Genomic DNA, 23,827 nt, shown 5'->3' on the forward strand with positions numbered 1-23,827 from the left:
GCACAAGAAGACTCCACTTCCAGAGTGAAGTCACACAATGTGCCAACGTTTTTTCTTACAACCAATTAAATATTTCTGATGTGTGATCAGTTTATAACGGATCTCGTGCCTCTTCCTGCATTCAGTGCTTTTGTCGCTGAACTAGGTGACAGAGTCGACTTTGGCCTTGTGGAACTTGGCTGGATGCTCGCACTATGTCAGTGTGTCCCGACAGCTTCTTATTGTTTACTTCGAAACACAGTGGCTACAAAGCTCATTCAATCACTGCAAATAAACTGCAATATAACAGGGCCAACAGACTTTTGCAAGACGCTGGACATCCTGACATTTAGAGGTAATCAATGTCTGTGGCACCGCGACCCTGTTGCTAAGTTTGAAGAGCAAGAGTGCAGGGAGAAGCACTTCAGTCCACTCGATCCATACTATCTATCAAGTACCCATCTACACCAAGAGGTAAGACTAACATTTTATCAACTTGTGCCTGACATTTAAGCACTGAACTCATGAGTTACTACAGCACAGACAAGGCCCTTCGACCCAACTAGCTTGTGCCCACAAGGTAGGATTCTGGGCTGGTCCTATTTGCTTGCATTTGGTCCATATCCCCTTCTAACCCCCTCCAAGCCAAAACTATATCCAAATTGTGTCCCTCTTAAATCTTTTCCCTCTCAGATTGTGCCCTCTGCTTCTAGTATCATCTACCCTGGGAAATAGACTGTGAATATTAATTTTACCTGTGACCTCCATGATTTTATAAACCTCCATGAGATCAGCCATCAGCCTCCCATGCTCTAGGGAAATAAAGTAAATCACAAAAAGTCTGCAGACACTGTGGTTGACGGCGGAGAAACTCAGCAGGTCAAGCAATGTCCTTTCTATAGCAAAGGTAAAAATACATAATTGACATCTCAGGCTTGAGCCGTTCATCAAGGTGTGGAGAAATGTTGGCAGGTATCTGAACAATAGAGGAGTGGGGTGGTCGCAAAGGCTGGAGGTGATGGGTGGAGAAGGGAGGGGACAGCAGCGATCAAGGGGAGGAGGGATGGCTGTGTGAATAGAGAGGGAAGGGAGGGAGGAAAACAGGAAAGGGGAAGGGAAGGGAAAGGGGGGAGCAGGTGAGCAGAAACCAGAAAAGTCGATGCTAATGCCATCCGGCTGGAGAGAGCCTAGATGGAAAATCAGGCATTGCTCCTCCAATTTGCGGGTGGACTTGGTGGGATAGTACACAAGGCCATGGACAGACATGAGTGCGGGAGTGTGATGCAGAATTGAAAAGGTTGGCTACTGGGAGGTCTCTGTCGCTGGTGCGGACAGAGCGAAGGTACTTAGTGAAGTGATCTCCCAGTCTCTCCGGTGTAGAGAAGGCCACAAAGGGAGTACCGGATGCAGTAATTCAGTCCTGCGGATATCCCACCTCTCCCTTCTCCATCTATCAACTCCAGCCTTTGCGACCTCACCCCCCTCCCCACCCCAACTCTTTTGTTCGGAGGCCTGCCGACATTCTCCCATACCTTGATGAAGGGCTCTAGCCTGAAAAGTCAGTTCTATATTTTTACCTTTGCTATATAAAGGACACCTGCTTCACCTGCTGAGTTTCTACAGCTTCCTGTTTTTTACTCCAGGGAAATAAAGACCACATCTATCCAACCTCTCCGTATAACTCAACCCATCATGTCCCGGAAACATCCTCATGAATTTCTTCTGTACTCCTTCCAATTTATTGATGTCCTTCCTAGAGCTGAGCGACCAGAACTGCACACAGAACTCCATATGGTCTCAACAACGCCTTGTAAGGGTTGACCTTGTAAATGGTAATGAGGTCTTAATTTTAGTGTAAAACACTAAAGTCTGCAGACAGCGACATCACAGCCATCAGTTTCCACTCCATTAAGGACCTCTACAAGAGACAGTGTCTCAAGAAAGCTGCCTCTATCCTCAAGGACCCCCACCACCCAGGCCATCAGGAAGGATGTACAGAAGCCTGAAGACCAACATCTAACTGCACATGGGCAGCTTCTTCCCCTCTGCCATCAGATTTCTGTATAATTAGTGAACCCCACTTTCTCCTATTTTCTAGTACTATGTATTTTTGATGTAATTTATAGGAATATTTTCACTCTGATTGCTGTGCAAAGCAACAAATTTCATGACACAAGTTCTTGACAAGAAATTCTGATTCTCTCCCAGATGCTGCCTGACCCACTGATCCCTCCCACTTCTCAGATTCCCATGTCTGCAGGTTCTGTGTCTCTTGGGTCAGTGAGGCTTGCATCCACTGGAGTGTGGAAAGTATGAGGGGATCATGCACGAGGAGATAAAGTTCTATCAAGTCAAGATAAATTTGAACACATAAATTGGAGAGTCTATAAGAAAGGATTGCAGCCTCCAGATTTGCAGTACAGAAGTTAAACCAACATCAAGAGAAATTTCTTCATTCAGAGACTGATCAAGCTGCGGGATTCCTGACCACCAAAGTGTGGACCAGGTCATTCAAGAAGGAGGTAAATACATTTCTTCATACAAAGGGATCATGGAGCTGGGGGCTGACATGATGGTGTCAATGGTGGAGCGGGCCTGGGGTGTTGATGAGGCAAGGGGGAGGGAGAAGGGGAATGGTTTCCCCTCATTCCTACCATCTGTGCACCAAGGTAGAGGTACATGGTGGTCCTGAGTGGCAGCCACGCACATCATGGATCCACTAACCTGCACAAGAGTGTAAGTTGGGCACTGCAGAAGAGAGAGTTGGGTGAAAGGCACTGAAGGAAAACCCAAAGCTGCTGGGGGAGTTGGCCTTTGGAAAAAACCTGGACTCATGTTGACTCAGTTGGATTGGTTATCGGATGCCCTTGAACTTTCAATGAGTTCTAGCTTCGCCTTGCTCACTGCCATTGCTTGGTTGATAATTGATTGGAACTTCCCTGGCATTGCTTCCTTTGTTCAGATGAAATACTGACATATTCTTGCTGCAGCATTTCCACAAACAGGTTACACACTAACCAGGACCCTGCGCTGACTACGAACATACTGACGACCTCACTGGAGCAAAATGGTAAAGATCGTCTCCTGCGCTGGTAAGGTCTGCAAAGTGTTTCAACAACCCAAGCTCATAGTTAAAAATAGAAATACCCACCTATCAACATGAAGTTTCATTAAAATGTGCATTGTGTTTGTTAACATCCAAATTAAATGTCTAAGCTTGAGTATTTCAATTAATTTTTTGTTTCTGTTCCTTTAGTAGGATTGGTCCTGATGTTACAAGTGTACAATGGTAAGCAGCCACTTGCAGCCAGCACTGAATGTACAATGCATGGTAGAAGCTAATTCCAGCCATTTAAACCCATGCTGCACAATTACACCTGATTAACCTGCCAATCCTGCAAGTTTTGGAGGTCACGAGGAAAACGTATAAACTCTTTCCAAACAGTGAGGGATTCAAACCCGGATCGCTCGCGCTCTAATAACTTTATGCTAACTGTTATGCAGCTGTGATGCTGTGGATATTAATATCACCACTCCAACTATTAGGAGATAACTTATCTGATGGCAGTTACAGTCAATGGAACACCTGAGGCTATGATCTATTTGAAACTGAGGCATTCACAGCTGTATATTCAGACACAGGAATGCTGGAGGAACTCAGCAGGTCTTGCAGCATCCAGAGGAGGTAACAATAGATAACCAACCTTTCTACATCTTTACCTCCTCTGGACGCTGTGAGACCAGCTGAGTTCCTCCAGCATTTCTGTGTTTTTACTCTTATAACAGCATCTGCAGACTTTTATGTTTCACAACTGTGTTCAACTCAGCAAAGAACTTTTCTGTAAGGTGGGGTTGATAATTAAATGCCAGTATGCCTTCTTGCCTTGACAACAGCAAACCAAGCATAAGGTGTGGGTAAATGTTTTCACTAATACAAATGTTATTGTAAAAATCTGCTATTTTTTTATGAATCCAGGTGTTCCAGTTCTTTTCTGAACTCTTTCCTGGTCACCAATCCATAAAACCATACGATATAAGAGAAGTAAGCTTTTTGGCCCATCAAGTCCTTCCGCAATTCCATCATGAGCTGATCTATTCTTCCACTCAGCCGCCCCACTCCCCTGCCCTCTCCTCATAACCTTCGATACCCTGACTATTCAGATACCCATCAATCTCTGTCTTAAATACACCCAATGACCTGGCCTCCACAGCTGCCCGTGGTAGCAAATTCCAGAGGTTCACCGCTCTCTGGCTAAAGAAATTCCTCTGTATCTCTGTTTTAAATAGTCGCTCATCAATCCTGAAGTGATGCCCTCCTGTCCTTAGAGCAGGACCCATTCCCTTAATTATTTCTAAGCTATCTTCTTCGAACAAATTTAAATTTAGACATATAGCATGCTAACAGGCCATTTTGGCCCATGAGCCTGAGATGCCCAATTACACCCAATTATCAGACACCCTGGTACGTTTTGAACGATGGGAGGAAACCGGAGCACCTAGAGGAAATCCATGCAGACACAGGGAGAACGTACAAACTCCTTACAGACAGCGTGGGACTTGAACCCAGGTCCAGTCCCGATCATTGGTGCTGTAAAGGTGTTGCGCTAACCGCTTTGCCAACTGTGCTACATCTTCTAATTGTGCAAATAACCAAATAACTTTTTTTGGTTCTAAAACAGTTTTAGGCAAGGACTACAAGATAGTTTGTTACTACACAAACTGGGCCCATAAACGAGGAGACTGCAATTTCTTGCCGGATGACATTAACCCCAAGTTATGCACTCATCTTACTTATGCTTTTGCTGTTATCGGCAAGAATCACCAAATAGTTCCACAGCAGCAGGAGGATGAAAATCTTTACATGTCATTTAATAATCTGAAAAAAAGGTATGCAAATTTACATTATTAAACATATCCTTGGTTATTGCAACTATTAAGGTCTGCTTGAGGCTATTCTCAAGATAGATCCAGGAATATAATTTTTCTTTTTAAATGAGAAATAAACTTTGAAAATCAAGGCAATAAAAATACCAACAGCTTAATGTTACATTCTTACATATATGTTGTACCAAGGAGAAATTAATTTAATCAGAAAAAAAACTCTCTCTGGAAATGTTTTGTTAAAATAATTACTCAATAGAGTTCAAAACTGAAGTAAATTATTTAATGCTGACAAATAGAAAATGTTTTCACTCTATTTTCATTCATTGAGTGGAACATCATGGAAACAGGCCCTTCAGCCCAGTGCATCTCTGCCAACCATTATGCTAATCCTGTGTCCCTCTAGGCCTTGTTCACTCAAGTACCTGTTTAGATGCCTTGTCAGTTGTTACTGTTCCTACATCCTCTACCTCCTCTTGCAGATACCAACTAGCATGGGTGAAAACTCTAACCCTGAGTTGTCTTTAAACTTCCTCCCGCTCTTCTCAAACCTCTGCCCTCCCGGTTTAGACATGTAGCAGAGGAAAGATCACTCTGGCTCTAGTTATGTCTCTCATCATGTCACCTTATCTCATGCTTCCTTCACTCCAGGGAAAACAGACCCAGTCCATACCATCTCTCCTTAAACTCCATCCTTCCAACCCAGGCGACACCCTTGTGAATCTTTTCTGCACCCTCTCTACTTAATCACACATTTCCAGGAATGTGGTGAACAGAACTGCACAATCCAACCCATGGAAACGTGATTGCCCCACTCCGGTACTCAGAACATCGACTTGAGAAGTGTTAGGTCTGCTTTGTTCATGAATGAGTGAGACAAACACCAGACTGAGTCGAAATCAGGGTTCTTTGTTCTTTATTACCGGATTGTAACACTTGCGACTAACAATGTTAGTCGGAGAATGCATTCTGCCGTTATCAGCAAAATGGTGATTTTTTATACCCTTGGATACGTGCTTAGAACATCATCATATCATTACTTGTCCAATGACTAAAACTGTTGCTATCCTTTCCCTGCTAGCTTCCTGCCTCTCAATCCATCAATGTCTCTCTTATCTTGTAAGTACAAGGATGCATTCACATCTTGTTACAGCCCTGCACAGGGTAACTCCTTACACATTCCCATCTCATGATGTTTTACCTTACAGAAGGCCAGCATGGAATATGCTATCTTCATAGAACCATAGAAACAGAAAATAAAAGCACAGAACAAGCCACCACAGCCTATTTTTTTTTGCCTAGTCCCACTGACTTGCACCCAGCCCACAGCCCTCCATGTACCCGTCCAAAGCAGTGGGCAAGGTGGAGGAAGCGCGGTAAGCAAGCAGGGGTCCATGCTAGGCTGAAGGCGAACCCCAGCTGCCCAGCTCTCCCATCCATTCTGCTCGCCAACATCTGCTCCCTTGGGAACAAAATGGGCGACATCTGACTCCAGATGACTTTACAGCATGAGTATAGGGACTGCTGTGCTTTGATTGTCACAGAAATGTGACTCAGTGTCAGGTCCCAGACGCCATCATTCACGTGGAAGGGCATCAAAGGCATCACCAACCACAAGACTACACCATCTGGCTGTGCTGGTGATGCCTCCCTCCCAGACGCACTGAACAATTTCTATACATGCTTTGAGGTGAAAAATGACGTTGCAGCGAAGAAGACCACCTCTCCTCCAAATGACCAGGTCCTGTGTCTTGCAGTGACCAACGTGAAGAGATGTTAGGCAAGATCAACCCACAGAAAGCTGCTGGACTGGATAACGTTCCCAGTAGAGAGTTCAGGGAATGTGCGACTCAGCTAGCAGATGTTCTCACTGACATCTTTAACACCTCCGAGAAGCTCCATGGTCCCAATGTGCTTCAGAGCTGCCACTATTGTCCCCGTGCCGAAGAAGTCATCTGTGTCTATTGCCCTGTCGTACTCACGCCCATTGTCATGAAGTGCTTCGAGAGGCTCGATATGGGGCATATCAAGCTCCTACTGCCCCCTTCACTAGATCTCCTCCCCCCCCCCCCCTGCCATTCGCATACAGATCCAACCGCTCTACCGACAAAATCATTGCCACCCCCCTCCATCTAGCCCTCACCGACCTGGAAAACAAGGTCTCGGATGTTTGAAAGCTGTTTATTATCTTCAGCTCAGCATTCAACATGATCGTACCTCAGGACCTGATAAGGAAGTTGAACCTGCTGGGTCTAAACACCTCCCTCTGCAACTGGATTCTCAACTTCCTGACGGGGAGACCTCGGGCAGTCCAGATCGGTAACAGCACCTCCAAGACCACACTGAGCATGGGGACCCCCAGGGCCATGTGGTTCGTCTCTGCTGACCCATGACTGTGCCGCCAAACACAGCTTGAACCCTATCATAAAGTTCGCTGACAACACAACCGTGGTGGGCCTGATCGGTAAGAATGACGAGTCAGCGCCAACCTGTATCTGAACATTAAAGAAAACAAGAGATGGTTGTTGACTTCAGGAGGGCCCGTGGTGGAACAATGCTTCGCTGACCATCGATGACTCCGTCGTTGAGGTCATCAAGAGTATCAAATGACGTTGTTCACTTGGCAGAGAATATCAGCTGGTCCCTAACTCCAGCTCCATAGCCAAGAAAGCCCAGCAGTGCCTCGACTTCCTGCGAAGGCTGAGGAAAGTCCATCTCCCACCCTCATCCTCACTACATTCTACACAGGATGTATCGAGAGCATCCTGTGCAAATGCATCACTGCTAGTGATCAGGATTCAATTCCAGCGCTGCCTGTGAGGAGTTTGTCCCCCCGGTCTGCAAAGGTTTCCTCCCATCGTTCGAAAGGAACCGGGAGCCAATGGTCAATTGGGCCCGTGCTGCAGACCATACGACACCACCCTCCGCATCTTACCACCAAGCTAATTCTATATCTAATGGAGGACCTTATCAAAGACCTTTCTAAAGTCCACACAGAAAACGTCAACAACCTTGTTGTTAATTCTATGATCACCTTTTCAAAAATATGGTCAAATTTGTGGGATGGGATTTGCCACACACAAAGCTCTGCTGGATATCCCTCAGTCCTGCCCCTTCTTTTTCAATCTTTTTATTATTATTATAATTTATAAACACATACAGTTCAGAGGTATAAAAAATACATAGTAAGTAATGAATTAATACAGAGATATTAAACAATAATATTACAGAATAAAAATATATCATAAAAAAATTTTTTAGATCAGTTTAGGGTGTGAACTATCTCTAAAAAAAAAAGATATAATTAATAACAATATATGAAAAAAGAGAAAAAAAAACCCCAAAAAAGAAGAAAAAACAAATCTGAATTTAAAAAACTTAAAAAAAACTTTAAAAAAAACCTACAGATATAGCTAAACCACGCCGATCACTCCGATCTCATCTTACAGCCCAATTATCATACATAATCATAGAAAGAAAACAGAGCCAGATCAACTCACCACAAATGAAAATATTGAATAAATGGTCGCCAGGTTAACTCAAACTTAGAAGGGGATTCATAGACAGAGTTTCTAATTTTCTCTAAATTTAAACATAGTATAGTTTGGGTAAACCATTGGAAAACAGTGGGAGGATTAACCTCTTTCCAATTCAATAGTATAGATCTTCTAGCCATTAGTGTAAGAAAAGCAATCATACGATCCGCAGGAAGAGATAAATAAGTCAAATCTATCATTGCAGTAATGGGATGTGGTTGTAAATCAATATTCAAAACAGTAGATATAATGGAAAAAATTCCCCTTCTAAATGGGAATAACTCCCTTCCACTAACTTTCCAATAATGATGTAAGACTCACTTGTCTGTGCTTCTTTGCTGACCCCTTCTGCCCTTCTTAATAAAGCCACAACATTAGCTCCAGTCCAGTCTTCCAAAACCACACCTGTGGCTAACGAAGATGCAAAAATCTCTGCCAGTACCCCAGTAATCTCCTCCCTTGCTTCCTAAAACATGCTTGGACACATATGATCTGGCTCCAGGGATTTATCCACCTTGATGCATTTCAAGACCTCCAACACTTGCTCCATGGTAAAGTTGAGATGCTCCAAGACATGCTCCAACCATCTCTTGTTTTTTTAAAGTTCAGATACAGGTTAGTGCTGACTTGTCATTCTTACCGATCAGGCCCACCACGGTTGTGTTGTCAGTGAACTTTATGATAGGGTTCAAGCTGTGTTTGGCGGCACAGTCATGGGTCAGCAGAATGTCTTGTTCCGAACTCACGAGCTTCCAAGATGTTGTTCATTCAACCTGGGTTGTGCCAACATTAGTTCTTCTGTAACAACCTCCAAAAATTATAAGAAAATAAAAGTCATCGATCATGATTTGTTGATGGGGTCAGACTATCTGGTTTTTGTTCTCTCTCACAGAAACCCAAACTTACGCACACTCTTATCGGTTGGTGGATGGAATTTTGGAACTGAAAAGTAAGGCTCTTCCTTGATCGAAATTCTCCACTTATCAATGGGTTACAAATATTTACAAGAAATGCACTCAATGCCACAATAGAAAATTAGATGGATCATAACTTCAGAAGATAAGAAGCACCTGTATCTTAACTTCCTCAGGAGTTTGCAGACTTTTGGTACCACTTCGGAAACCCTGGCAAATTTCTAGATGTGTGGTGGAAAGTCTGCTGACCGGCTGCATCACGGTCTGATATGGGGACACCAATACCCCTGAGCATAAAGCCCTCCAAAAGGTAGTGGACACATCCAAAGACATCACAGGTAAAGCCATCCCCACCATCAAGAACATCTACAGGGAACGGTGCCATCAGAGAGCAGCAGCAATCATCAAGGATCCACATCACCCAGCACACGCTCTGTTCTCGCTGCTGCCATCAGGAAAGAGGTCTAGGTGCCACAAGACTCACACCATCACGTTCAGGAACAGCTGCTACCCCCTTCCCTCACCAACAACAACTCAATCAGCTATTCATTAAGGATTCTTACTATTGATTTTTTTCTCTATGTATTGTACAGTTTGTTTACATTTCTTTAGTTGTTTACATGTGTACGTTGAGTAGTGACTTTTTTTTTGCACAACCAATAAGTGGTAATTCTGCCTGGCCCACAGGAAAAGGAATCTCAGGGTAGTATGTCTGTACTTTGACAATAAATCTGAAAGTCTCAGAGGAAAGGATCTTCAGAAGAGAGCAAGGATTGTGACTGATTGCATTTCTCTTACACTGAGTTAGGACCAGACATAACAGTAGGAATGATCTCAAATTGTGCTATAAAGATTCTGTTATTTTTGAACTAGAATCTTGACAGAGGTGATACCTTAATGCATGAAGCAAAGTTACGTTTCAAATAAAATTTTGTAGTTTTCCAAAAACTGCCTGGGAATGTTTCACATCAATGGCCATGTTGGGCAGTGCGGTTAGTGCAGCGATTAGCACCAACCGTCTGTAAGGAGTTTATACATTCTCCCATGTCCAGGTGGGTTTTCCCTGGGCACTTCAGTTTCCTCCCACCGTTCAAAACGTACAGGGTAATAGGTTAATTTGGGTGTAATTTGGCAGCACAGGCGGAGTCTAAATAAATTGTTTTATATTTTATATACATATATATATATACACACACACATAAAAATAAAAGAGAGAGAGAGAGCTGTGTATCAATGCATCTGGATTACATTCTGGAAGTGGGGACACAAATTGATTTGGGTGCAAGTCGAACATTATAGGTGAAATATACTGTACAACATAAGATACAATAACACACATACATATTGACCTAGACCTCTATATTGTACATATACATGTCTAAATACCATAGCTGATAAAATGTAACCCCCACTAATGTTGGCCCTGGTATAAATTTAAAAATTTCCATTAAGCTCTTATGGTGACCTCAGATGTATATGCGATTGGACATAAGTTGAGGCATGGATGTATATCTATACAGTACATGTACATATACATATAGTACATAGAACAATACAGTCGAGTTCAAGCCCTTCGACCCTCGACATTGTGCTGACCCATATATTCCTTCCTAAAAAATGTACAAAACCCTCCCTACCCCGTAGCCCTCTATTTTTCTTCCATCCATATGTCTAAGAGTCTCTTAAATGTCCCCAGTATTTCAGCCTCCACCACCAAACCTGGCAAAAACTTACCTCTGCCCTTTACTGATCCTGCCCTGGGAAACAGTGGCACAGTGCTGAGAGCTTGAATGGAGTGGAACTTGTTACGTGTTTGGGAAAGTTTTTTCAAGCAACGTACAGATGACCCACAAGAAAGGGAGCATCATTGGACCTCCTATTGGAAAATGAGGCAGGACAAGAGACAGGGGAGTCTGTGGGCAGCAGTATGGCACCAGTGACCAGAATTCGATTCATTTTAAAATAGTTCTGGACAGGTCTACACATTGAAGCAAGTTCATTTTGATGGAATTAGATGATTAAGAGAGGCCGTTTACAGATACAGGGACATCTGGCAAGCAGGAGGCTTTCAAAAGTGATTCAGTGAGAGTTTCTGTTAGGGCAATGAGAAAGGCTGGATCATTTTGGGAGATGAGATAAATTAAAGATATATGAAGAGCAAAAGGGTAATTAGGAAGAGAATTGGTCTCCTTAAGGCTCAATGCAGTAATCTAAGTGTGGAATTTGGGGAAGAGAATAGTTAAGACTTGAGACAGTTCCACAGGACAGTGCAGCTTTCAGCATACACAGGTGGATAAACAATGTCTAATCCAGTGTATTCTGGGACATTGTGGAAAGACATGGAAGGAATTGCTGGGGGCCTGGCAGAGATATTTGTATCACTCATCACGGCTGAGATGCCGGAAGATTGGAGGGTGGTTATTGTCCCTTTATTTAAGAAGGGCTGGCAAAGCAAAGTTCAAAGTTCAAATTTATTGTCAGAGTGGATACATGACATCTCATACAACCCTGAGATTCTTTTTCCTGCGGGCCAGACAGAATTTCTACCTATAAATAGTGCAAACATCTGTACTCAAGAAAAGACACGGATACAAGAGAGAAATGTAAACAAACTGATTGTGCAAATATTTTTAAAAATTCAAAAATCAATAATGTGTAAAGTAAGAGTCCTTAAATGAGTTTGTGTTTGAGGAGTCTGATGGTGGAGGGGGAGCAGTTGTTCCTGAACCTGTTGTGGCAAGGCTTGTGGCACCGAGACCTCTTTCCTGTTGGCAGCAGCGAGAACAGAGTGTGTTATGGGTGGTGAGGGTCTTTGCTGCTCTTCGATGGCAGTGTTCCCAGTAGATCAGTGGTTCCCAAACTTTTTTAGGCTGCCGCCCCCTTGGTTTCCGGGCCACATCCCTAGCATTCCATCACCACCCCCCCCCACCCTCCACATATATACACACACACCTCTATCTTGGTATTAGGTCTACGGCAAATTTAAAATTTGTGTATCACTGAGAGGCCAGCAGATGGAGCAGTGTGTGTTTCCCTGCCTTGCATTGTTCAGTGTACATGGGTTCTTGTTTGTTTGTGTTTCAAATAGGCCCTTTCAAGCTGCCTTTTAAAATGGGGTCAACCGAGCAATTTGCCCAGTTAACGCCCCACTCACGCGGCAGCTTGAACGGGTCCAACCCAGTCAGCAGGTTCCTAAAGCAACTGGGTCCCTGCCCTACTTCGGAGGTAGTCAGGGAACCCAATTAAACTTAACCAGGATGCATCCTCCAGCGACTTGAACAGCAAAATGGCCGACCCGGTTACTCCTGTGACATCAATGCTTGCACGCGAGGGGAGAGAGAGGTTGCTGCCTCAGGGCCTGGGGGGGTCGCTTCTGCAAGGGAGGGGAGAGGGGTCGCTGCCACGGGGAAGGGGAGGAGAGGGGGGAGGGAGACTGACCGGGGGTGGTGATTAATTTGGGGGGGGGGGGGGGGGACTGACGGCCGGTGGGGCGGTGGTGGCAGGGGAGATTTACCGATAATTCCCCTGAGTACGTGATGTGTCACTTACCGCGTCATCATGGGGGCAGAGTCCCCCTTAAATGGCCGGCAATTTAATGGGTTGATCCCCCTGCAGCTTAAAAAGTGCTGGAAGCACCTTTGCCCCACTAATCACACCCGGGTCCCAGGAGGGCTGCCGCTTAAAATTGCCTAACTGACTTGTGAGTGAGATGTTTTGATAACGTTCATCACTGTTAGTCTCTTGGGAATTAAGGACTTTGATGTCAACCTCTGCTGCAAGAAAGCAGCTTTTTCTTCAAGGAAAAGATAACTGTGTAAGGGAATAACCCTGCTCGATTCAGAGCAACTTGGTGAACATTGACCACCCCCTTTTTCATCATCACCCCCTCGGATCTTTCCACTGCCCAAAAGGGGGGGGGGGGGGATGAGAGGGGGGCAGCACTGCCTACTTTGGGAGTGGCTGCTGTAGATGTCCTCAATAGTGGGGAAGCTTTTCCCTGTTATGACTTGGGTTATTGGTGTCTCCTATACCAGACTGTGATGCAGCCAGTCAGCACACTTTCCACCACACATCTGTAGACGTTTGCCAAGGTTTATGATGTCAAGCTTGGATACTATTGGTCCATGAGGCCAGCATCAGTGGTTAGAAAATTGCTGAATTCTGAGAGACAGGATCAACCTGCATTGTTTAGGGATAAGTGAACATGCCTTTCTCATGGAAACACGTCTCACCAATTTGATTCAGTTTTTCTGAAGTGACCAAGTGGATAGTTGAGAGCAAGGTGGTTGCTGTTGTCTACGTGGACTTTAGCAAGGGCTTTGAGAAGTTCCAACATGGTAGGTAGGTACAGAATGTTAAATCACATGGGATCTAGGGCGAGCTGGACCACTGCGTTCAAAATTAGTTCAGTGGTAGGACTCAGAGGGTGTTAGTGGAGGGTTGTTTCTCCAATTGGAGGCATGAGTAGTGGTGTGCCACAGGATTCCCTGTTGTTTGTTAACTCTGTTTTGATTCGGATAGAATTTTTTTTATCCAGAGTGGTGAACCTCTGGAATTTGCTACCATGGGTGTCTGTGAAGGCCAGGTCATTGGGTGTACTAAAAGCGGGCCCAGGAACAGCAGGTGGAATTTAATTCAGACAAGTATGAAGAGTTGCATTTTGGGAAGCTAAACCAGGTGGGACTTGCACAGTAAATGGCAGGACCTTGAAAAATATTGTAATATAGAGAACCTTAAGGGCAAAAGTAAATAGTTGCCCAAAAATGGCAGCACAGTGGTGAAGGTGGCATCCTGGCACACTTATCTTTGGCAGCAATGAGTACGAGATTTGGGACATCATATTACAGCTGCACAAGACATTGTACAGTTCTGGTCATCCAGCTAATGGAAGGACGTTGTTAAAGGAAAAGCTGTAAAGGGTGAAGAAAAGATTCGTGAGGATATTACTGGGACTGGAGGGCTTGACTTATAAGGAGAGGCTGGGATATAGAAGTGTGAGGAGTAGTTTAGTAAATCATGAAAGTCAAAGAGAAGACAGGACGGTCAGTCTTTTCCCCAGGGTGGAAAAGGACAGCTTTAAGGTGGGAGGGGAGGGGAAGGGGAAGGTTTAGAAGAAGATCTGAGGGGCACCTTCTTCACACTGAGAGTGATGGGTATGTGGAGCGAGCTGTGAAGGAAGTGGTTGCAGTTGGTATAATTAGAATATTTTAAAGCCTTGATCGGTAATGGCTAGCACAGAAAAGCTGAGCTGAACAGTCATTTCAGAATCCGATTTATTGTCATGTCATTTGTTGTTTTGCGCCAGTTTCAAGCAGATCAAGGTGCAAAATTACAATAACATTATATGCAAGAAATTAAAAAACAACTAGGGAAAAAGTGAGGTTGTGTCAGTGGTTCATTGTCCATTCAGAAATCTGATGATGAAGAGGAAGGAGCTGCTTTTGTAATGTGGGGCGTTCGTTTTCAGGCTCCTGGACCTCCTTCCTGATGGTAGCAGTGTGAAGAAGGTATGGCCTGGGTGGTGGAGGTCCTTGACGATAGGAGCTGCTTTTGTGATGTGGGGCGTTCGTCTTCAGGCTCCTGGACCACCTTCCTGACGGTAGCAGTGCGATGAGGGCATGGCCTGGGTGGTGAAGGTCCTTGAGGATAGGAGCTGCTTTTGTAATGTGGGGCGTTTGTCTTCAGACTCCTTGACCTCCTTCCTGATGGTACCAGCGTGACGAGGGCATGGCCTGGGTGGTGGAGATCCTTGAGGATAGGAGCTTCTTTTGTAATGTGGGGTGTTCGTCTTCAGGCTCCTGGACCACATTCCTGATGGTAGCAGCGTGACGAGGGCATGGCCTGGGTGGTGGAGGTCCTTGAGGATAGGAGCTGCTTTTGTGATGTGGGGCGTTCGTCTTCAGGCTCCTGGACCACCTTCCTGACGGTAGCAGTGCGATGAGGGCATGGCCTGGGTGGTGAAGGTCCTTGAGGATAGGAGCTGCTTTTGTAATGTGGGGCGTTTGTCTTCAGACTCCTTGACCTCCTTCCTGATGGTACCAACGTGACGAGGGCATGGCCTGGGTGGTGGAGATCCTTGAGGATAGGAGCTTCTTTTGTAATGTGGGGTGTTCGTCTTCAGGCTCCTGGACCACATTCCTGATGGTAGCAGCGTGACGAGGGCATGGCCTTGGTGGTGGAGGTCCTTGAGGATAGGAGCTGCTTTTGTAATGTGGGGCGTTTGTCTTCAGACTCCTTGACCTCCTTCCTGATGGTACCAGTGTGAAGAGGGCATAGCATGGATGGTGTAGGTCCTTGAGGATAGGAGCTGCTTTCTTCAGACACTGTTTCTTAAAGATGCTCTGAATGGAGGGAAAGCTAATGCCCATGACAGGCATTAGTCTTCCACAATTTCTATGCTTTATAACTCTGCACCATGCTTAAGGCCATTGGTAAGGGTTGGTTTTGTTATCAAGTATGAAAGTGATATTTCAGATACAGTACTCGGAACAATCAGGGACAGTGTTACATTATAGGATATTTCAGTATTGCACAACTGCAAAGTTTGGAAGACTAAATTCTGAAAGGACTTTCAACTGTTAATAAAGAAGTCTTCTCAGCCAGTCATGAGGAAGGTCTGGAACTTCATGCAGAAAAATTACACTGACCATATTTTTTCCAAACATATTTTTGCCAGGTTCACTGGTATGGTTTCTAGCAAAGAAACTCGCTTAATGTTCATTACGTCTGCAATTGAACTTCTAAGAGAAAAGAAGTTTGATGGTTTAGATCTCCACTGGGAATATCCAGGGTACAACAGAAGCCCACACGAGGACAAAGAACGCTTCACTTTCTTGGTTCAGGTGAGTCGTAATCATCAACTTTCTCGTGTTGCAAGATAAACAGGACAGGAATTTGGAGAATGGAAGGTTAAAGGGATGGAGTAATACATCAGCAACACAAAAGATCAGGCTTCATCTGCACCGCTTCTGTCTATTTTACATGGGACATGACACAGTATAATCTCAGATTAATTACAGTTCAAATTCATCCAAAGGTGGCTAGTGTAGAACAATGTCAGGCTGAACAAATCTAACGTATTTCCTAGCAGTCCAGAGGTTGAGGGATGATCTAATGGAGGCTTTTAAAATGCTGCGTGGGGAACTACCTACCATAGCTCCAAGAAATGCTCACTTGCTGGGAGTGACTTCACCTTGTCCATCAGCCCAGGATGGCCTTGGGTGCTCTATGGGTGCTGGGCACCCAGTCAAGATCACATTCCCAGATGATCAGCTGCCTTTTCTTCACCCGACAGCTAAAAATCCAAAGGAAATAGTGAGACCCATTACAGACAGTCCCCGGGTTAAAATCGAGTTCCATTACCTAGGTCTGTTTTTAATTCGGATTTGTATGCAAGTTGGAATAGGTACATTTGGTCCTTATTCAGCGTCAGTTAGTTTATCTTAGTATACACAGTATATATTTTACCTTTATATGCATATAAAAACTTCCCAGTACACTAAAACATCTTAAACCTAATAATAAAAGTAACTTACATACTGTCATAAGATCACGATTAAAAGTTAACACTCACAGGAGATAAGGGAGATGGGTACTCTCTCTCGATGCTGGGCGATGGCTCCACCCCCGACCCTGACCCTCCCGCATCCTTGCTCCCAGCTCCTTCACTCGCACCCTCCTCCCTCCCTCTCGCTTGCTCCCTTTCCCCCCCCCCTCCAACCCACTGGGTAACAGCAGCATCATGCAAGAGTATCCTACAGCATAGCCAAGCTCCAACCAGAAGTTCACAGCTTTCTACTTCCAGTCGGCTTCTCGGTACATTAGTACGAGTTGTTTGTAAATCGGAGGGACTGCCTGTATAATGATGAATGGTAATCATTTTAAAACTTACCACAGTAACTAACATCAGACCAATCATTAAAATCTAAACTACTTTTGCAACTTTAACCATTACTTTGTAGTAAAAACACACAGAAATGCTGGAGGAACTCAGCTGATCTAGCAGCAGCCCTAGGTGGTAAACATACTGTATATTACCAATGTTTCAGGCCAGAGCCCTTCCTCAAGCCAAAACATCAGCAATACCACCTGTGGACGCTACAAATCCGGCTGAGTTCCTCCAGCATTTATGTTTTCACTCCAATCACAGCTTCTGCAGACTTTCGTGTTGTGATCCTCTTTTACACACCCTTCACTGTTTGTTAACCAACAGGAACTCCTGGAAGAGTTTACGAGAGAAGCCAATGAGACTAACCAACCCCGACTGCTACTTTCAGTTGTGGTGGCATCTGGAATAAGAAACATTCAAGCAGGCTACGAAATAGAAAAGATTTCAAAGTATGTTGGAGTTCATTTTGTAAATGGCTCCGCTCTAACCACATTCTCCGACATTCATCAAAACCCTGAAAATACTGGCCATGGCTTTGAAAGAAAGGGTTACACTACAATTAACTTTTTAAATCTTAGGGTGGGAGTCAAAAAGTCAGAATGAAAGAGTAAGATGGGTGATTCCTACTCATGAATATTCTCATTCCTTACCAATCGCAACGATTGACCAATACACCGTGAAGGTGATGGAGGAATGAGGCCCAGGGTTGCTAGTCCCGAGTGTCTCCAACCACAGTGCATTTGTAGCATTTGTGGCCACAGGCGGTTGTGGAGGCCAAGTCGTTGGGTGTATTTAAGGCAAAGATGACAGGTTCTTGATTAGCCAGGGCATCAAAGGTTATGGGGAGAAGGCCAGGCAGTGGGGATGAGTGGGAGAATGGATCAGCTCATGACTGGATGATGGTGCAGATGGGCTGAATAATTCTATTTCTGCTCCTATGCCTTGTGATGATGTCGATGCTTCCTCTAGACACACCCTTCTCAACATAGTTTCATTTTGTGCAGACACGCGGATTTCATCGGTGTGATGACTTATGAGTTCCATGGTCCATGGGATCCAAAAACTGGACCTAACAGTCCACTGTACAAGAGTTCTGATGACTATAACGATGACAGATATTTCAATGTAGTATGTACGCACACATCTCATGATTTCCATTTCTAACTCTTCTCCAGTTTTCTGGTGTTTACAACTATAATTGTTTTTCTAGGAGTTTGCTGTAAATTACTGGAACGAAAACGGTGCTCCGAAAGAAAAGCTACTGGTTGGGTTCCCAACGTACGGACGTACTTTTACCCTCTGCTCTGCCGACAGCAAGCCTGGAGCCCTGGCCTGTGGTCCTGCAGCACCAGGGAACTGCACCAAGGCTGCTGGGATTTTAGCATACTCAGAGGTACACCCTGCTCCCCAAAAATACATCAGCAGCTTACATGGCTAAGTTTACAAAAAAGGACTGCACTTCGATTGTTTCCATTTATTACAACCATTACTAATAATCAGGCTGCCTAATGGATATGTTGGGGCGGCACAGTTAGTGTGACGCCATAACAGCGCCAACGACCTGGGTTCGAGTCCCACACTGTCTGTTATGGGTTTGTAGGTTCGCACCGTGTCTGTGTGGGTCTCCTCCGAGTGCTCCGGTTTCCTCCCACCCTTCAAAATGTGGGTTGGAGGTTAAATGGGTATATTTGGGCAGCACAGAAAAGCCTGATGCTGTGCTGCATGTCTAAATTAAAATTAAGTTACGCATGCAACACTCAGGATTAACTTTTCCTACTGATAATGAGTGAGAGCCGTAATAACCATCTTTAACAGTCATTTTTAGTATCACATTATCAACATTTTTATTACCATAATTAATATTATTCTTTACTTACCAGTGGAATCAAAATTTATTTTCATGGACATGTCACAAAATTTGTTGTTTTACCAGCAGGCATCACTCTAAATTACATTTTTTTTTAAAACAAATTAGTGCAAAAGAAGTGAAAGTGAGGTAGTCCCTGTGGTTTTATCGCCCCTTCAGAAATCTGCTGATAATTATACGAACGATTATTTCCTGAGTATTATCTGGGATGACTCACGATGGTAATATTGGTGCCTGGTCTCTCCCAGGGCCACCAGAAGATGTGTCTGCACTCCTGAAATGTCCTTTTTTTCTTGCTCCAACTGCAACTGTTAAATACTTATCTATTCTTTAATAGTTATCATCTCCTTTTCTGTCTTGCATTTGGGGCAATTTAATTTTTTACTGCAGTAGCTGGTGCATCTTGCATATCCACCCCCACCGTTTTATTTAGCTGCTTTGTGCTAACACCTTGATGAAGAGCTCAGGCCCGAAGTCTTTGTCTTTACTACATAAAGAACGCTGCGTGACTTACTGAGTTTCTCCAGCATTTTGTGCAAACTACCTGACTTCCCTCTCTGGCTGCATCTGTACAGCGTATGTAAATAAATTCTCATTGAGTTAATGAGCCAAAACCAAAGTGCTTGTTTATAACATAAATATAGCCTGTCAGTATCAACCCCTCTTTTTTATTCTCATTCCCTGAATTTCCAAACCCTTTAAGGAAGTACAAGGATAGATCAGCCAATGAGCTACCCAGTGTGGCGCGAATAAAAGCTCTCACGACCGGAGGGAGAACAAATGCTTTTATTAGTTTATAACTACGGGTAGGGTCTCACAGTGGTCTTCGGAAGGGTTCTGGGTTTAGGCGAGGAACCAGAGTTATATGTGAGGAGATGGGGACGGAGCCAGCCCTCAGCACCACACCCTACCAGTTCACTGCATTCACTCCTTCCTGTAGAATTTAGGGTCAGGAAAAAAAAAGTTGAAAAATATAGTTATTTACAGATTTAAGTGGTCTGGGGGGTCTGGAGGTCTTGGTGGGCCTTGGACTCCTTGGGTCTCCTTGGGTCTCCTGGAGGAGAGGCAGGCTGGGCCTCCGGCTCTACAGTGGAGTGAGATGCACTTTCCTCCTAAACCAGATCCCCTGAGACCCTGACTGGGAGTGGTGAGAATGAGCTCCATGGCTCGCAGGGCACTCGAGGCAACAGATCCTCTGTTCCGACGGGTGCCAGGTCCCTGATGGAAACAATAGCTTCGAGTTTGTTGTTCTCGAGTTTGCCTTGTTCCAACAATTTGGCCAGTTCAATTTGGCTAGCTAGGTCTTTCTTACCTGACTTGAGTAGTCGCTGTCTCATGTACCTCGAGCAGACCACCACGACTAGAATGTCCCAGGTCTGTTCTTCTTCACGAATGCGACCCGTAGCCGCTTTGTACCTGCACTTCTTGGACAGTATCCACTGATCCAGCAGGTAGTCATCAATGGTCTCTCCTGACCACTGGCGATGTAGAGTTGGTGCCTCGTTTTGCGACTTCAGGTACCAAGCTTTCAACGCTTCGATGGCAGCATCATATGTAGTGCAGTCCCTGATGACTGAATGCGCTTTCATTCCTATCCTCGAAACAAGTGCTGACCTCCTGAGTTCATTGGTGTGGAAGACATCTCTGGTCACATTCAGGTAGGCAGTACGTGAACTCCTCAGCTGCATTGGGGGACAGAGGGTCTATCAACAGCATATCAGGCTTGAGTTTAGGGAATAAGCTAATAAAATTGTAGCGCAAATAAAAGCTCTCACGACTGGAGGGAGAACAAATGCTTTTATTAGCTTATAACTATGGGTAGGATCTCACAGTAGTCTTCGGAAGGGTTCTGGATTTGGGCGGGAAACCAGGGTTATATGTGAGCAGATGGGGGTGGAGCCAGCCCTCAGCCCAACACACTACCAGTGAATCCCAGTTCACTGTGATGGATTTGTATTAATATTAATCATTAAAGTTATAGAATTATATATATTTTTAGTAAGGGAATTGTGGGCTGGCGCAGGGTCACACAGAGATACATAGTTGCACTCAGATAGAGAGGTCATTTTCAGAGTTGACGCGTCTTGAAAAAAAACAGAGCCAGGATGACTATCTGTAACCAGTCCTCGCCTTTCTTCCGTCTCAGAATCCCTTCCAGCAACTTTCCCCCCTCTGATGTAAAGCTCAGGCCTGCAGCTCTCTGACTTACCCCTGCTATCCTTGTCAAATAACAATGCAACATTATTCTCCTATGTACATCCTGACAGAATAACTCAGAGAATCTTCCTTGTATTGTTAACAGAGATAGAGAAAAGGTAGACTTCATCAGAATCAGATTTATTGTTATGAACATCCGTCACAAAATATGTTGTTTTGTGGAAGCAGTATTGTGTATTATAGGTGCAAAATTGCTATAAATTAGTTCCATAAATACAATATTTAAAAATAACAAGAACAAAAAAGAGAGAAAAGTGAGGTTGTGTCAGTGGTTCATTGTCCATTCAGAAATATGATGGCAGAAGGGAAGAAGCTGTTTTGTTCATCTTCAGGCTCCTGTACCTTCTTCCTGATGACAGCAGTGTGAAGAGGGCATGAAGAGGGTGGTGAAGGTCCTTGGTGATAGAAACTTTCTTGAGACACCACCTCTAGTAGATGTCCTTAATGGAGTAAAGACCATGTTGGCGCTTGCTGAGTTTACAGCCCTCTTCCTATCCTGTGCATTGGCACCACAATACCAGAATGCTCTCCACTGTCCACCTGTAGAAAATTTTTGCGTCTTTGGTGACATACCAAATCTCCCCAAACTCCTCAGAAAGTATACCCACTGGCTACCCTTCCTGATGATTGCCCAGGATAGATCTTCTGAGATGCTGACACCCAGGAATTTGAAGTTCTTTTATCCTCTTCTCTGCTGACCCCGCAATTAGGACTAGTTTGTGTTCTCCCGACTTCCTCCTCCTGAAGTCCACAATGAACTCCTTATTTTTGCTAACATTGAGTGCAAGGTTGTTGGTGTGACCAACCAAATTAACTCATGTTACCAGCCTTCTGAGTCTAAATTGTTGTACAAATAGAAACACACAATCAATAGCTACAGAATAGCATTTGTAAAGCACATTCCCAATAATTCTGCTTTTTTTTATAGATCAAGCTTTCGTGACCTTGGACTCCCTGGTGTTGGTGTTTTATGTGGTAAATTCCATATCTTTGAACTGTAATGGCCCAAAACACTAGTGTCCATTACAGCAATTTTCTCCATATAATATATAGAAACCTTTGCACCTACCCTATGGAATCCTGGTTAACCATCCCAAACAGGATAGCCCTCAAGGTCCATTCCCAAGAAAAGAGACACTGCATTTACATAGCACCTTTTAAACACACAGCACGGTAACAGGCCATTTTGACCCACGAGTTCGTGCTGCCCAATTACACCCACACAGACGCAGGAAGAACGTACAAACTCCTTAGACGGGGGAGGGATTTGAACCTCGGTCCAGATCACTGGTGCTGTAAAGGTGTTGCGCTAACGCTACCCCAACCGCGCTGCCCTTTCACTTGCTATGAAGCACAATGAGGTAGCTTTGAAGCAATTATAGAGTGCAAACGTTATCGTTACAGGTATGCAGCTTTTTGAAAGGAGCCACTGAAGATTGGATTGAGGAACAACAAATTCCATATGCCTACAAAGGTGATGAGTGGGTTTCTTATGACAACTTGAAGAGTTATGAGAAGAAAGTATGTATTTTATAGTTATTTTCATTACTTGTTCCTGATCTATCGAACTGATGCCACCTTCTCCCTGTAACCACATTGGGTTTTGTAGTAAAAACATAGAATTACTGGAGCAACTCAGCTGGTCCCACAGCATACATAGGAGGTAAAGTTTTATACTGTATATGTCGGTGCGATGACTCATGTATAAGATGACCCTCGAATTTCCATCTGAAATGTAGGTTTAGAGCAATGGTCGCTGTATGGCCACCCTAAGTCTGAAGAAGGGCTCAGGCCTGAAATGTTGGCCTAAGTCTGGTACTTTCTGCTGACCAGTGGAGTGTTGCTGCTACGCACAATTAACAATATTTTAAAAGCAAATTACCCAGTAAAGGTTTAATTTTATTAGCCTATTTTAAAATAAACCACCACAGGCACCTTTAACAGGGAGTTTAAAGACTGTACAGAGCCAACGGCAGTCGGATTGGGTGAATGGACCCAGCGGGGGAGCACTGACTTTGCTGTTAAGGTTTGGATTTTATATTTGGTGTACAAGATGGCCCCTAGTTTTGGGGTGACATTTTTAACATTCAAGGGCCATCTTATACACTGGTATATATGGTAACCAACATTTCAGGCGTGAGTCCTTCTTCAAGGTGTGAGTCAAAAGCAGGGAGGCCTCCTGAATTAAAAGGCTGGGGAGAAGGGAAGAAACGGCAGGGGAGGGGCACAGACCAACAGACAAAAGGTGTTAATTGGATATGGATGGGGCACAGGAGAAGAGGAACGGTGAGAACTGATTGTGGACGGAGGGGGGCTGGCATGTGAATGCAGAGCTGTTTCCACTGGGCCACCCTTAACTGGGACGGGGGATCAGTGTTCTGCCTTCAACTGGAAACGGGCAACTTTCTGCCATCCCTTTTCCACTGGCTTTGTCAGCAAAGGCGGGGATATGAGTAGAGGTCGACGCAGTTAATCCCTGGAGTGAAATGACGTCATTCAGTGTTCCTCTTCCACTAAATTCCCAGTTAATTTCTGGGACTGGGTG

The 23,827-nt window shown here is 44.4% G+C and overlaps 1 protein-coding gene across 3 annotated transcripts in view; it reads left to right on the plus strand.

Moving 5' to 3' along the window:
- Window positions 1-307: 307 nt before the first annotated feature.
- The window catches only part of LOC138765231 (acidic mammalian chitinase-like), a 29,050-nt gene continuing 5,530 nt past the window's right edge, over window positions 308-23,827 (plus strand). The window contains exons 1-11 of one of the 3 annotated variants that reach the window (XM_069942212.1): window positions 308-453; window positions 2,188-2,501; window positions 2,970-3,071; window positions 3,239-3,268; window positions 4,659-4,866; window positions 9,289-9,345; window positions 15,987-16,152; window positions 17,523-17,647; window positions 18,203-18,326; window positions 18,409-18,591; window positions 22,687-22,803. In XM_069942212.1, coding sequence (XP_069798313.1) covers window positions 3,047-3,071; window positions 3,239-3,268; window positions 4,659-4,866; window positions 9,289-9,345; window positions 15,987-16,152; window positions 17,523-17,647; window positions 18,203-18,326; window positions 18,409-18,591; window positions 22,687-22,803 — 1,035 coding nt within the window. In that variant the 5' untranslated portion in view covers window positions 308-453; window positions 2,188-2,501; window positions 2,970-3,046. Of the gene's footprint in view, window positions 454-2,187; window positions 2,502-2,969; window positions 3,072-3,235; window positions 3,269-4,658; window positions 4,867-9,288; window positions 9,346-15,986; window positions 16,153-17,522; window positions 17,648-18,202; window positions 18,327-18,408; window positions 18,592-22,686; window positions 22,804-23,827 lie in introns of all 3 variants that reach the window. The other 2 variants (XM_069942211.1, XM_069942213.1) reach the window with 2 other exon arrangements.

Source organism: Narcine bancroftii, chromosome 5 (assembly GCF_036971445.1).
Source record: "Narcine bancroftii isolate sNarBan1 chromosome 5, sNarBan1.hap1, whole genome shotgun sequence".
Lineage (NCBI taxonomy): Eukaryota > Metazoa > Chordata > Chondrichthyes > Torpediniformes > Narcinidae > Narcine > Narcine bancroftii.